The 15,395-nt window shown below is 41.2% G+C and overlaps 3 protein-coding genes across 3 annotated transcripts; 2 read left to right on the top strand and 1 right to left on the bottom strand.

Moving 5' to 3' along the window:
• The first annotated feature begins 315 nt into the window (after nucleotides 1-315).
• Nucleotides 316-5,737, top strand: npy7r (neuropeptide Y receptor Y7). Its single transcript, XM_041048268.1, has 2 exons — nucleotides 316-400; nucleotides 3,187-5,737. The coding sequence occupies exon 2, from the start codon at nucleotides 3,224-3,226 to the stop codon at nucleotides 4,337-4,339; it is 1,116 nt and encodes a 371-aa protein (XP_040904202.1). The 5' UTR covers nucleotides 316-400; nucleotides 3,187-3,223; the 3' UTR covers nucleotides 4,340-5,737.
• Nucleotides 5,738-6,423: 686 nt separating this feature from the next.
• Nucleotides 6,424-10,984, top strand: prelid1a (PRELI domain containing 1a). Its single transcript, XM_041048552.1, has 6 exons — nucleotides 6,424-6,534; nucleotides 7,161-7,280; nucleotides 8,081-8,306; nucleotides 8,402-8,515; nucleotides 9,775-9,853; nucleotides 10,100-10,984. The coding sequence occupies exons 2-6, from the start codon at nucleotides 7,189-7,191 to the stop codon at nucleotides 10,219-10,221; spliced, it is 633 nt and encodes a 210-aa protein (XP_040904486.1). The 5' UTR covers nucleotides 6,424-6,534; nucleotides 7,161-7,188; the 3' UTR covers nucleotides 10,222-10,984.
• A 132-nt stretch (nucleotides 10,985-11,116) lies between these two features.
• Nucleotides 11,117-14,944, bottom strand: mxd3 (MAX dimerization protein 3). Its single transcript, XM_041048553.1, has 6 exons — nucleotides 14,791-14,944; nucleotides 14,025-14,124; nucleotides 13,817-13,846; nucleotides 13,580-13,694; nucleotides 13,162-13,327; nucleotides 11,117-12,512 (listed from the first exon to the last, which is right to left on the bottom strand). The coding sequence occupies exons 1-6, from the start codon at nucleotides 14,858-14,860 to the stop codon at nucleotides 12,394-12,396; spliced, it is 600 nt and encodes a 199-aa protein (XP_040904487.1). The 5' UTR covers nucleotides 14,861-14,944; the 3' UTR covers nucleotides 11,117-12,393.
• Between the last annotated feature and the right edge of the window lie 451 nt (nucleotides 14,945-15,395).

Raw genomic sequence — 15,395 nt, 5'->3', positions numbered from 1 at the left:
AGAGCCTTACTTGAAATAAAGTGAATTATAAATAGAAAGAAAACTATGAAATTTAATAACGTAAGCCACGTAAGGCTGCGTTGGCACTTTAAATGACAGTCTGTGATATTTAATTTCAATTTACTTTACTGAGTAATGCAGTGGAAATGAAATAACATGGGGTCCTCTCTTTAAAACGTGGTCCACAAAGCGCGATCCCTGCGCAGATCTCCCGGCCACAGTGGCTGGCGCTGATGTGGACGCTCACACTGAATCCTGTAGACCTGCCCGAGGAACGCACAGTCGAGCCACAAGATGCGCACCACACGCTACAGCTTGGGAGGAGCTTCGGGATTTTCCCCCTTGTTTCACGCCACTCTCGAGTGAAGACTCGTTTGCAAAAGGAGATATAGGGGGGAAGGTGAGTCCATTAATATGTAGATAGCGCTCATTTAGACTTTAAACGGATATTGCGAGGCTAGTTCAGTAACATAAATGGTATACCTGAGGCTCAAGGTATTAATGTCTCTGTTCTTTTGTGACAGCGCAACCTGTACTTACTGAAACTATATGTGCGTAATTTGGATGTGAAAGAAACCTTTGAAAAGGAGGATGAACAAGTGTCCAAATTACGTATCACAGGAGACTATTTGTGTTATTTGTGCACCTGTCTAGTCGGTTGAATAAGCTCTGAGAGCTCACTTGAAGATATGTGAATGCGCACTATTCAGTAAGTTAAACGAATGGCGACAAATTACGCACGAACGAAGCATCAATGCATATTTGATTGGGGATGAGGTGTCTCATTAGAATTTGATGGCAGCGCACAGATTTCATCAGAATCCGGGTGTATTGTGGCTTTCTGCTCCAGCAGGTGTAGGGCAACAGAGTCCTCAGTGGCACAAGCTTGCCTCAAGTCACAGATTACCATCGATGATTAGTAAACGGGTGCTTTGACAAATTACTGATGCTTTGTAAAGTGCACATGTCGCCTGCCGCCTGCCTGATAAATCCCTACTGCGTGCCCCTGTGTGGCTGTGTGCTCTGCTGACAGAAGGTACAAACAGGCTGTACATGCTTTTTGGTTTATTGGCAGTGCAACACTGTAGCTGTCATGACTACGTTTTTAGGGGTCCTGAGTTATCCTGCAAGTCATTTCATGACTCCTGTTGTGTTGTGTTGTGTTGTGTTGTGTTGTGTTGTGTTGTGAAACCTTGTTACTTTCCCCTGCTTTAGGCCTCCCGCTTGAATATTTTATATCATGTTCTCAAATCTCAAAGAATCTAAAGCCTGTATGAATGATTTTAATTTCTGGGAAAATGCACATCCAGACCCTTTGTTGCTTGACATCAGTTGAAGAGAAGACAGTATAATTCATGTTGCATATGGATGAATATGACCATAAAGTAACACAACAATGCCACAAAATTTCATTTACACCATATTTTTCTCTATTGATAACTTTAATTGTTAATAAAATAATCAGTTAACTGTATTCTGTTCAATTGTCTGCCAAGAAACAGTCTGCAGACTCAGAGCAACCAAAGAGTGTCTGTCACCAAAGAGATGACCTCTCACTCAAATGATCACCTGTTTGTCTAAGTAGTTTCACAAAGAAAACTTTAGGAATTGAGTGTTAGACACAAAAATGTGCAAAGAAACAACAAAAAACACAAAAGTTTCAAGTTTTAATTAAAATTAAATCTTTTAAAATTAGAGTATCCTGGATTTGTTGAAAGCCATTTGTTGAGTCTGATGTCACTTAATGTAATTAGCATTCATCTGCTTAATAAGCATTCAGAGACTTGGCAGTTATTTTCGAGTCAACACTGACAGTAGTTTTTTATACATGCCATGACAAAATGTTCCGCCTGTATTCAACAAGAGCTCTCAGCCTCTCACAGGTAAATTGACAGAAATGACAAGATAATGAACTACAGAATATAAAGTGAAAAGACAGGATTTTCTTTTACTGAAATACAGTTGTGTAACATGGGCCAACACCAGTCTCTCTGTCAGAAATCAGACTTACCACACAATGTCCCTTTTATGAAATGCAGACTGTGTATGAGAGCAGTCTGCAGCTCTAATGATGTAGCTTTGAACTGGCTGACTCCTCTTGATCACATTGCTTCCTCCATCATTTTCCTTTAGCCTTTATAATGGTACAGGTGTTCATGTTCCTTGGAAACACTGCAGGCTGCAACCAAATGAATACTTGTGCCTAGGCCATAGGCAATGCAATTTTCAATATGAATAGCTCGAGGTAGAAATAAAGTCTGACTTTTTTTTTTTTTTTGGCCAAGTATGGTGTACCAAGAGAGCTGCATTTCTGTTGATTATCATCTAAGTGAAATGCATATTTCATTTTCTTAGCTTTTCCCTCTACAATGCCATCTTGGGCAATTGTTCCAATAATTAGACTAGGCTGCATGCATTAGAGAACTCTCTTATCTTTGAAATTGCACTGTCTTATTAGTCTCAAGTTAAATACAAGATGGCTTTAATAACAGTATGACCTTTACACACTTTCCAAGTGATATGAATAAAATAATTAAAGAGCTGTGTATCAGTTCTATTTAGTCAGATTTCACAAGAAGATGGATTTCGTCAAAGCTCTTGCAGTTCATTCAGAGCTGATGAGGAAAAAAGACTGAATGAATGACATGGATTTAAGTACAATGCGAATAGTCTAAACATGTTGACAGTATGTATCTTTGAGTGACAGAGGGAATTGTGCAATATAAAAAAAATGGTCTTATACTAAATAAACACCCTGAGCAGAGGTCAACCACCAAAGAGACCCAGGGTTAAAATTCCCATCAATGGTTCCTCTGGCTGTATGTAAACACAGTTGGCAATGTTTGGCAATGGGAGGGATCATGTCCTCTTAATTGCAGTAATAACTCTACCTGGGTGTTTGGATATATATTTAGATGTTGGTTGGTAGACAAGCTGTCTGATGTTTTACGCTTTTGGTGAAGACAAGCGGCTGGTGACGTGTGTATCCTACAGAGGAGAAATGCAGATTAGGGGTGATGGAAATTCTAAGTCGGAGAAAAAAAGATGTAAATAAATAAAAACACCTGAAACTCCAGCGTTTGTCAGTGAACACCTTAGTCATTTTCTCGTCACAGCTTGTATGAAAAATATTCTGCCTGCCCTGTCTCAAACAATGATTTTATTTTATGTGTTTTCTCTCCTCAGGTGTCGGCACAGCCTCGATCTGGCATCTTTCGATAAAATGAGCCCACCAGACACATGCAACAGCACAGAGGAAGGGGAGGCTGGTGAAACTGATATCTCCATACTGTTTAACGACAGCATGGGTTTGCACCCATCTGGTTTCCACACTGACATCACCAAGCACCTTGGAGTCCAGATCACCCTGATAACAGCTTACTCCCTAATCATTCTGCTGGGGCTGCTGGGCAATGCTCTTGTCATCTACATGATTATTCGCTACAGAAACATGCGAACAGTGACCAACTTCTTCATAGCTAACCTGGCCCTGGCAGACCTCCTAGTGAACACTCTCTGTTTGCCCTTCACTCTGGTCTACACTTTGTTAGATGAATGGAAGTTTGGGGCAGTGCTGTGCCACATGGTGCCGTTTGCCCAGGCCCTGAGTGTGCATGTATCCATCTTTACCATGACTGTCATTGCTTTGGAGCGTTACCGCTGCATTGTCTTCCACCTCGGTCGGCGCCTCACGTGGCACTCCAGCTTCCTCATCATGGCATTCACCTGGACTATGTCTGCTGTGTTGGCAGCACCCCTGGCCATCTTCAGAGAGCACCGCAATGAAGAGATACCTTCCATCAACCTGCGTATCGCTGTCTGCTCAGAGAAGTGGCCCCATGGGAACAGCAGGGATGGAGTCATCTACAGCCTCTCAATGCTGCTCCTACAGTACATTATTCCTTTAGCCATCATTAGCTATGCCTACATCTGCATCTGGGTCAAACTGAAGAATCACGTCAGCCCATCCAGCCGCAACGACAGCATAAACCGCCGCAAAAAGACCACCAAGATGTTGGCGCTGGTGGTGGTGGTCTTTGCTATCTGCTGGTTGCCATTCCATGTGTTTCAGCTGGCCAGTGATCTAGACCTGGTGCTCAGGCTTAAGGAGTACAAACTGATATACACAGTGTTCCATATAGTGGCTATGTGTTCAACTTTTACTAATCCTCTCCTGTATGGGTGGATGAATAAAAACTACCGGAATGGCTTCCTTATGGTCTTCCGTTGTGAGGACAAGCCAGATTCTTTCCATCCTGAGGGTTCGTTCAGGACACGCTCCATAAGAGGGCTGACTCTGAATGGTCGTAATGGTGGACACCCTCCCACTGCTGTATGAGACTAAGAGAATTTAAAAAACCCGTAGAATATGATTGAACGCATTGATTACACCTCTGGTCTCTGGTGCTAGTGGTTCAGAAGTAGCCTTTCGACTTGAATGGTCTGATCTTGAGCATCTCTGTGAGCTGGAGAGGGCTCAAAGCTTTGCATGTAAATCGCTCGATGTAAGGCTCTTCTTTCCGTTGTGAACATTACTGGTGAAAATACATTTGTAGAATCTATTCAAATATGTGCTGAAGATGTTTACTAAGGTGTTAAGTAACTTGGTACAATGTATAATGTGTTTCCTGTAAACTCAGAGCTCTTGTTAGTAAGTAATGTCCAATTAATTATGCACTGCAATGCATACATTGCTTATCTGTGGCAATTAATGTACTCATACTTACTGTGGGGAAGATGGTGATTATTGAGACTGTGAGTACAAGATACATTTTTCACACGTGTTTTTCTATGTGTTGGCTGTTGAAAACATTTGGATGATTTTCACTTAACTGTAATTAATCCAAAACGCAGGATTTTGGATTAATTACAGTGTTCGAGTAACATTCAGTCCTTGTCCAAGGCATCCAGAGAAGGCTACCGCTGATTTTCTGTCCAGCCATGAAGTTAATTGTGTTCACCAGCTGTTTCTGATCAGATGGACCAGCAGGACTCTGTGGCCAACGAAATGGGATTGAAAACCACTGAACTGTGTGAAGTGAGAGCAACAAGTTCTTGATTTCTTCATCACAGAATGGGGGCAGCTGCTTTGAAGATATGTAAAAAAAAAATGGATCTGGAAGAATTCATAATGTGCAGTTCTATATTCATTACACTTAGCTGCAGATAAAGTGTCCTTTGCTGGTGGTCTTTCAATGAGGGGAAACATGAACATTAATCAACAACAGGGCCTCACAGGGCACACACATATATAGCCCTTATTGTACACACTGCTCCCAGAGTTAACTCCCAGAGTTTAACGCTTAGGAGAAATTATGGTTCATGCCTTCATGTCAAATAAAGAGACACTGGCTTGAATAAGTAGACTGAAGTAAGGTAAATGCTTGTCGGATTTTGTCTGGGTGCATAATAAAACTGAAAATTGTGGCATGTTACAATATGTATTGAACAAGTGATGCCATACTTAAACTATTTTTTAAAAAATGGGGGTAGTATTTATTGCATGTACTGTGGTGCATGTACCCTGCATACTTAGGGTAATACAGGAAAAATAAAGTTCAACTCCCTGAACCTGACAGCTGGAAAAGCCATCTATAGATGGGAAGATAGTCTAAATAGAGGGGAAATAGAAGCTATCAAAGCATTTTTTTAAATGCAAAGGTGAAGTTAGAAGTCCTATATATAAACCTTCAGACTTGATTTTGAACAAAAATCAGAGGACACAAATAACATCCAATAAAGCATTTAATGAACAAGCAGACAAATGTGGCCTACGCAGTGTGATTCATTTGACAGCAGAGAAAATACCTATTGCATTTTTATTACTGGTTCTTCTTGACACCCACATTAGTGATTTCATAGCTTAGCCTATATTCCTTTATGTGCAGTAGATTATTATAGAAGCTCTAAGCCTTTATCAGGACTACCAGGAGACAAACGTTAAGCTTAGACCCATGGCATTAGACCCATAAGGCATCACAGCTAATATGTAAAGATCTTCCTAAAAACTACAGAAGTTTTCAGGGTCGATTTTAGCTATGCAGAGTAAATGATCCATCTGTCCTCCACTACAGAGTGCTTAAGGGGATGTGTCTCCAAAAATAGCAAAGCAAGGCCAGATTAACCATAATTATGTTTTTTTGTTTTCAATTTTAGGTCTTCTAAATGGGACACTTTTCAAGGATCCTTACCGGGGCAATTTTTATTTGTTTTGAAAACACTAGACAACATTTGACCCCCCACTAAAAAAAAAAAAAAAAAAGAAGAAGAAGAAGAAGAATCTCATCGAAATACACTGTTAAGATTACGGATACGCTTGAACACTGCATGGTATTTTATACAGTCACCTTGTGCCCCCTAGTGGTCAAAGTGAGCCTTACATCGGCACCACCCACCGGATATGTCGTGATGCTTGACCTTCCCTCTAGTCCCAGTGACGGCTGACATGATTCGTGTGTGGCTGGGTGGTGAAGTTCGTCCCGACAGGAATGTAAAATGCAAATAACTATCTTTTGAATGTTGAACGCTATACGGGTAAGCGTCTTTGCCTCTGAGATGAGTTTGCTGGTCGCATGTCGGTCAAAGAAATGCGTGGCTTGTAGTGTGCCATTCATTCGTGTGGTGCGCTTCGTAGCTAGGCTAGCTCAGCTCATGCTAACGAGGAAGCTAAGCCGTGCGGACGTGACAAATGTCACTGTAACGTTATATCTGATTATACCCACTCACTGTTTGAATGTTCACTAGTCTGTGCTCGTAATGTTAGCCGAATAGCCTGTTCCCAGTCACAACACGGGGCTCAGTGTGGTATTCATGATGTTTTAATGTTCATATGGCTGACAGCTGTCATGCGGCGTTTAGCTGGAAAGTTCGTGAAAATGTAGCTCTGTTAACGTCTGTCTGTCTGTTTCTTTCTCTCTCTCTCTCTCTCTTTCTTTCTTTCTTTCTTTTCTTATCGTGTAGTCATGGTCCTTTTTTGTAAATCATTTGTCTTGCTTGTTGTCACGTTAGAGTGCAAAAACTTGAATTTCCACAGTCGTCCAAACTGCTGCTGAGTACGCCCTGGGTTCATTGTGCGGCCCATGGTGTTTTCGGGCTCTTTTGAAAACTAGCTGCCTAAACCCAGCAAACTAACACGCTTTGTCTGTTCCGTATCTGTACAGGTTACTGCTAGAGTAAACGGAGGGAACAATGGTGAAATATTTCTGCTGCGCAGGTTTACTCAAAAACACCTGGGACCAAGTCTGTGTTGCCTTCTGGCAACGATATCCCAACCCCTACAGGTGAGTGCAGTGGATGTATTTACACACTTTTCACCTCTCTTTGCTCTTTTTTTTTATTTACTGTGTAAATATTTGGGATGTGTAAAATGTGTGTGCTGAGGAGGACTAGCAGGGCGTAAAGCAAAAAAAAAAAAAAAATACATTACTCAAGCAGTGTACATTGTTTTTTTCCAAGTTGTGCTTCACCTTAGCTAATACCACTATATATCGCAGATGCATTACATTTATTTATTTGTATGTTTATTTGTTTGTTGTTATTTTGAGGATTAGTTTTACACGCAAAACATATGAACTGATATAAGACGACACTGATTCAGACAAAACTTCAACAGTCTATAACTTATTTAAAATTAGTTATAACACTGAATTGCTTCATACACTTTAATGCATGAAAATAATAATAATAATGTAATAAAGCAATTACTCAGAGTCCATTCTGTCATCTAATGTGTTCTTTTACATTTAATATTTTAGCTACATTTTGATGATAAATATTTTATAAATACTTTTTATTCTGCCTGCGAAGAGATATTTCACACGTTGATCGTAAAAACATATTGCACATGGTAATAACAGGTATATTTCACAGGTGGTATTGCACATTATTTTTAACAGGGTTTATTGCACATTGACTGTTCCTATTTTTAAAGAGGTGCATTGCATTGTTCTTTTTGGTTATGATATGTATTAGTTCCATCCCTCCTTAATGTCTTACCACTGTTCTGACAGTGGCTGGGAAGAAGAAGAGACTTTATAGAACAGAATTGCTACTACCGCAGCATTTCCTTCTTTCCCCACAGTAACCATGTTTTGACTGAGGACATCATTTTCCGAGAGGTTACACCCACCAACTGTCTCATTTCCAGACGTCTGTTGACCAAAACTAGCCGAGCGCCTCGATGGATGGAGCGTTACCTTCCAAAGCACATGGCCAGCTCAGCGTACATCATTGAGGACTCCATTGTGGACCCTCAGAAAAGGACCATGACCACATTCACATGGAACATCAGCCACGCTCGCCTCATGGTACCTTAATGTGTGCTCCTGTTTGCACTCTACATTGCACAGAGTAGGTAAATGGCCTCACGTTGCTTTTGTTTGTTTTTAACTCTCTGCCCCAGTCCGTGGAAGAGCGGTGTGAGTACCGAATTAACCCTGAGAACGGCGGCTGGACAGAGATGAAAAGAGAAGCTTGGATCTCTTCCAATGTCTGTGGGCTCTCTAGAGCTATTCAGGTCAGTAAAGTGGAGCTCCACACTACGTAACAGCACAGAGAAGTGGTGTGGGACATCCGAAAGGGAGATTCGCTCACCTCTATGTCATTGTTTAATGGGTAACATAATACACAGCAGTGTTTCTCCTATATACACCTAACAGCAGCGTTACGATGCTGCTGAAGGGAAAACAGTTCTAGGGGGGGGGGGGGGGGGGGGGCGTCTCTGCTGCTTGGCATCAGTGTTTTGAAAGAGGAGCAAATAAATACACCATTTTTTGGAGATGTTAATCTTGTAAGTGGTTTTACATGTTGCCAAGTACAATTTTATGAACTGGATCTCCTACTAGACAGGACAGGCAGTGAGGCAGGGAAGCTCAGATGTGAGTGGAGGCCAGAGCAGAGGAGGCGAAGGAGAAGCAGGACACGAGCATAGAGGAGAAAAGTGCAGCTGCTGTGCTCTACCAGGAGAAGCTGAGGCTTCAGGACCAGAAGGAGCTTAGCCAATAAGAGCAAGGCCGGCAGCAGCTAGCATGCCCGAATAGTCAAAGGCAATCTGGTTTTGATCCAAGGTGGATGGAGAACCCAAGATTCAAGCCTTGGTTGTACTATGCAGCTGACCAAGATGAGTACCACTACTAACATATGGTGCAGTTTGGGGATCGATCTCTCAGATGTTTTAACAATCATAACCACCACTTAAAGACAAAAAACAGTCAAAGTCTTGTTCACATAGGAAAATACTGCTGCTTGTGTTATCAACACACACGAGCACTGAAGCAGGGGAACTTCAAACGGCCATTTATTGAAGCTGGGTGCTTTTCTGAAATAAAAGTGTATTTTTCCTCAATCTTGAGACACCTCACGTGTAAGCTATACAGACATTTCCCCTGCTCATTACTGTGCACAAAATACTGTAGGTACTTAGACTTCAAGAGCGCTGCTGATTCCAGCAGGAACATAGAGACCTCCTTGCAGGAGAAAAGCACACACAAAAAAAAAACATCTTTACCCACTTTCAAAGCACCTGCTTCTCCTCCCCTGCAACAGCAACTACATATTGGGGGAAACACCGCACAGTGTTAAGATGTAACAGCTGAGTGATCGAAGCTGTCTGAAGCTGACTCGCTGAATGATGTATGATATCAGAGTGATTTATTTATCGTTGTCAAGCTCTGAGAGCGTACCTAAGTGAATATGTGACGTTATGATAGCTTGTTGACACATTATTCTCTAGGAGGTATTTTCTGTTTTGATTGACTGTCTGTCTTCTCTTTCCAGGAATTTGGCCTCGCACGGTTCAAGACCAGTGTTACAAAGACCATGAAAGGGTTCGAATATGTGCTGGCCAAAATGCAAGGTAAACTGTCACTAGATTAAGGGCTCTGATGCTAGCTACGCTGTTAACCTTCAGGTTAACAGACGTAAAGTACAAGATGGACCAATATTTGCCAGGTTGGCATGTTGCACATCATTCAGATCCAAAATATGAAGAAGCCTGTGATTGCTCTAGATTTCACTGTAAGTGTAGCACGAGAGCCTGTAGCACGAGAACGTAAATACATAAATCAGCCAAATTAAGGTCAGTATTTAATTTATTCTGTAGGTGAAACTCCATCGAGAACCCTAGCAGAAACAGCTACGGAGCGGGCAAGAGAAACAGCACTGGCAGCTAAGGAGAAAGCCAAAGACCTTGCGTCACACGCCCAGAAGAAACAATACGTGTGAGGAGCTGTGTGAATCGCTGGCTCTGCAGCCACTGACACTGGGACCGATTTGTCTTTACCCCCCCCCCCCCCCCCCCCCTCACGTTGTTTAGTCAGACATAAGGGTAAGACAAACTGATCCCAGTCATGGCTAGACACCTCTGTGAGGGAGCATCCAAATGAAATTGTGGGTGGACCATAAAAGGCCTGAGCTGGGTTCAAGAGCCTGTTCCAGCCTCCCTGTTTGTGTCACGCTGAATTTTATTGTACCTTTCAAAACCAGATCATCTCAGTATTTACCAGAGATAGAGATCTTTGACGGGAATGGTCGAATATGGCTGTGGGTGCCATAAAATGATTACAGCACTTTGCTGACCTTAATACTGTTCCTCAGACCTTTGCTCAACCTCTGTGCCCGTCAACACCGTTTGCTTTTTACTCGAGTATTTCATGTTGTTTTGTAATAGCGACGTATCATTAACAGCTTCTTGTCCAGAAGCTAAGATCGACATACCGCAGAGAATCTGATTCATGCAAATTCATGTGTGTGATTTTACTAGTTCAGCTCATACACCCACACCTCAGTTGTCCAAGACTGACTGCTTCAAGTCTGAAGTTCATTGACTGAAAAAAGGGTCTATGTTGTTGGCAGTCGTAGCTTGATAAGAAATACACTGACACCTTGTACATTTAGCTTAGGTCTGATGATACAAACCATGCAACAATGTGCTCTTACTGTATCAATTCAATCTCAGCTTGTCAATAAATGGACAGTTTATTTGTAACCATCCTGCTGTGATGACTTTGCACATTAAGTGGTATCTCTGTTGAGCTGCATCAGTGGGGACACACACGAGGGGACGCAGGACAGTTTCGAATCAGCAGATCTTGTAAAATAGCCATAAACAGCACGAAAATATAGAAAATATTTATTTGAAAAAAAAAGAAAAAAAAGATTACACCAGTACAAAATGCTACATAATATTACTGGGCGGACAGACAGATGAATGCATACATACTATTAAAAAGGTAATAAGGCATCTTGCATATACAAAAGTGAAGGGAAAAAAAGCACCTTCAGTTCTTAAATATATAGCAATGAATAGAATAGATACTTGTAACACAGCATTAATTGCATAATCATTACAAGTAGACATTACCTGCAGGACTGTGGTGAATCTGTTGCATGCATAATTAGCATTTTAACTGACAAATGCACAGGCAGCAAAGTGTACAGTTGGGATAATGGACACTGCAAAGAAAAATCAGTTGATATTAGCATTAGAACTGGAACTGTCATTAGATTTGTGCAAGGAGCCCCCTTTAATGCTCACAATTTATCTTTCACACGGGCATCAAAATCCTTGCACTTCATCACAAGACTGATTTGTGTAGAAATCCACCAAATGAATATTTGGCACAGTTCTGTAATTGCCAGATATCAGTGTGCAAACATGACCAGGTAATTTCCTCTTCGCTGTTTTCATTTTGATACACCCACAGTCTTTTTGAGATAAAACAAGTGCAATGTGTGGTCATTTTGTGCAACAGAAGAAAAAGAAAATATGTGACTGAACTTATATAACAGGACAATAATACAAAACATAGCACAGATTAATGTTTAAGTGCATGCTATACATGACATTACTGAAATATAAACTTAGTGCTAAAGAGAAGCTGGATAGAATACTAGACCACATCTGATTTAAGGCAGAATTTAGTAAAGAAATACTGTAGTAAAGAATAAGTTAAGAGTTTTGAATAAAAAGCCCTTATTTGGATTGAGAAAAGCCCTTAAAGATGAATTCTGTTTGAATCTTTGTGAGTTATGGACCTCTCATAGCTTTGGGAAAAAAATGCCATTAATGGTTGATGCCAAAAAATATATATATATAAGTAATGTTACATCCATCCCAGCCCAGTGATTTTAGCTGCTATTCAGTGCAAATTGACACAGCTCATTCTTAACCAACATTATTGTTTAGCTTGTAGTCTGACATAATTTGAAGGGAGAATGCCAAAAGTTACTCCTTCAGTTCAAATATAAAGAAAAGTGTTCAGAGTTGTACAGTAACATCTTTTTCCATTGTCCCTCATCCTCCATTTGCTTGTTTTTTGTTTTTTTTTTTGGAATGTTTTCTCCTCTTGCTTTCCGTCCTGTGACATTAGGTGAGTTACTGTAGGTTTACTGCTGTCATAGCCAGGATTTGTCCATGCTGGAGTAACTGTGGTCCGCATCAGTGTGTGTGATGCTCAGTCCGTCAGAGTCCACACAGTCAAACACGATGCTCTCAACATCAACCTCCACGTCCTCTGTAATGTAACCAAAGATCAACTGCATTAGCAAAAGGAAGTACAAGGGAATTCACCTGTCACATGGTAGGTTAAACTAAGGATGGGTGTTATCGTTGAAATTAACAGCATTCGTTAACATTTTACATTACAGCAGACAAAATTCTTCAGGGGGGTGAAATTAAACATGGTATTTTACGGTAGTTTCTGATTACTTTTTGCTTTGAATTATTTATTTAGACAACAGAGCTTGGTAGGCTATAACACATTGAGATCATATCATTATATACTAAAGGATCATTTTGAATTGTAGCTCAGTCCCAGGAAAACTAGTATAGCAAATCTTATACTTTGTTGACTGTGCATAAGAACTTTTTAGATGACATATGAAATGTGTTTTTAATGAAGCTGCTGTTTTTTTAGTCAGTGTTATTTCCGTGAAAGGAATATAGTACAGTAAATATGAAGCTACAGCTAGCTGCTGGTTAGCTTGAGATGAACTTGAAAATACATTTTGGCACAGAATGAGGGCTGTGGATTATCTCCCATCATTCAAGCACATTAAGAAGGAAGCAATAATAATAATAATGAATATGTGGTTTCTATGGCTTGGCATTAATATGAATGAAATGCAGAGGTGAACTTCTCTTCTTGTGGCTGAGAGACCTACCTCTGTCAGAGTCCGACCTCTCGGAGGACATAGTGGACCCCTGACTATTGTTCCTCATCCTCTCCGTGCCTCTCTGCAGCTGCTCGAGCCGAACCCGCAGCTCTCTCTGCTCCCACAGCAGACGGCCCTTCAGCTGCTCTGCACGCTCATCCTGTTCCTGCAGCTTCTGAAATAAGAAGGTCAAAGAGAGAGATACGAGTGAGTGACGCAGCCAAGTCGGGACACGCATCCGGAGAGCACCGAGCACTGTCAGCAGATGTACAATAACAGGGTACTAAATCTGGTAAAGCTGATTAGTTGAGATCAAAAGTAGAGCAGCACAGGACAAACACCTATACAAGAGTAAATTAATTTCACTGTCCCAATGCTGTGCTCTCCACCAAAACTGCTTATCAGTACAGTGCAGGGTTGTATCTACCTTTATGTGAAGCTGGGCTCGCCTCAACAAGTTAAGTGTGGTGCTCCTCATCGAGTCAGAAGACAGAGGGACTTGTTTCTTGAGCTGCTCCAGGCAGTGCCTCAGCTGAGCTCGTCTGCAAAACACGGCAACAAGCAGAAACTGATACGGTTAATCCATGCATGTGCTAAATTGTGGTGAGGCTGACCTTGACCCACCATGTGATGTGGTTTATTGTTATAACAGAACATTAATTACCTGTTTTTCTCCAGCTCATTGTGAACTGACCTGCAATTACAGGAAGAGATGGATTGTTTAGTTCTGAAATACATTTGTGAAAATAACTGCTGCTTGGCAGAGATGGTTTGCGGGGTGCTCGTGTCTGAAAGGCTGTTTTTATCAAAACTGAAAGTCTAACTTTACAACCACGCCCTCTTGTCAGTTATCTGTTATGCAATGTATTCACCTATTGCCACCCGCAGATATCTTCTTGCTTTTCTGTTTGCTCCTTTTATCATTGTGACCTGGACTGAGAGGCAAGAGTGAAGCATATCCATGTTCTGCTTCTGTGCAAGGAGAAAAAAAACAAAACAAAACACATCACAGCTGTGTTAGAAAACAGTCATGGGATAAAATCACTGCAGCCTGGAAAATTCAATTGCAGAACAATATTAGACTGAAAGACCTCCCACAATTAACATGTTGTAAATCCAACATTTACTACCACCATCAGCATCAGGGCTGAAATGAAATGAGGAGGACAAAGGCTCTCTGCTGCTGTGCTGTCATCAGCATCATCTGCTGGACGGTTTGTTTTTGGTTTTGGCGCCATCACACACCTCTAATTCGCTATTATTAAAAAACGGTTTTTCAACCTCGCCGATTAAAACAGTCGATATAGTGTCTACAGATCGTAAACGAGTCACGAAACCTGTAGCATCGCCTTTTTTCCGCCTCACTTTCATTCACCGTGATGAGCGCTCGGATTCATTTTCAAACTGGAGCAGCTTGGCGCCTTTGAGCACAATGATGAGCCCGATATGTAGGTCACTGAGTCAAATGGGAAAGATCGCCCAAAAACAATCTTCCAGCGGGAATCTCGAACAATTGCGGCGTAGTATGGCTCTGTCTTACACTGTGCATGCATAGTTACTGTCGCTCCATTGTGTATTTTGTTGTTTTAACAATAAGCAACTTCCTCCCCTGTACACTGACTGTCATAAAATAAATACCTCGCTCTCTTCTATCCAGAAACTCTGCAGCTCGAAGAAGCACCTGGATGTTGCAAATGTTTCCTTCCATTGTTTTTTTTTTTAGTTGTTGTTGTAAATAATAATAATAATAATAATAAAGCAAACGCGGATAAACAACCTATTGAAGCTCTATCGCCAGCAGACTGAAGTGTATGGAGCTCTTTCTGTGCTACGTCCTCAATCCACAGAACCCCATCACTGACGCTGCCTTCAGGTGCTGCACGTAAACTCGGACATTTGAGATTACCCCACGGTTAAGACATTTCGGACGCATGTTGTAATCGCCTGCTCTTTGCGTTAAATAGCAAATTTATAATAATAAAAAATTATGAAAATACTTTTTTCAACTAAATATAACATCATAAAACACAACAACGTTGACCTTTTGATGACAGTATTTCCGAGAGCATTTTAAGGCATCATGAGAGGACGTAAAACGTCATTGTCAAGCCCCCATGCCCTCCCCTCCCACAGCACCTTTATTTTTTTTTTTTTAACATTTATTATTCTAGTGCAGTGTCTATTCAACATGTGCCTGTCGGTAGGGGCTGATTGTTTGTCTCGCGTTTATTCAGCTTGCAGCT

Source organism: Toxotes jaculatrix, chromosome 10, assembly GCF_017976425.1.
Source record: "Toxotes jaculatrix isolate fToxJac2 chromosome 10, fToxJac2.pri, whole genome shotgun sequence".
Classification (NCBI taxonomy): Eukaryota; Metazoa; Chordata; class Actinopteri; family Toxotidae; genus Toxotes; species Toxotes jaculatrix.
The sequence above is the reverse complement of the archived record's forward strand: the minus strand, read 5'-3'. Positions and strand labels throughout refer to the sequence as shown.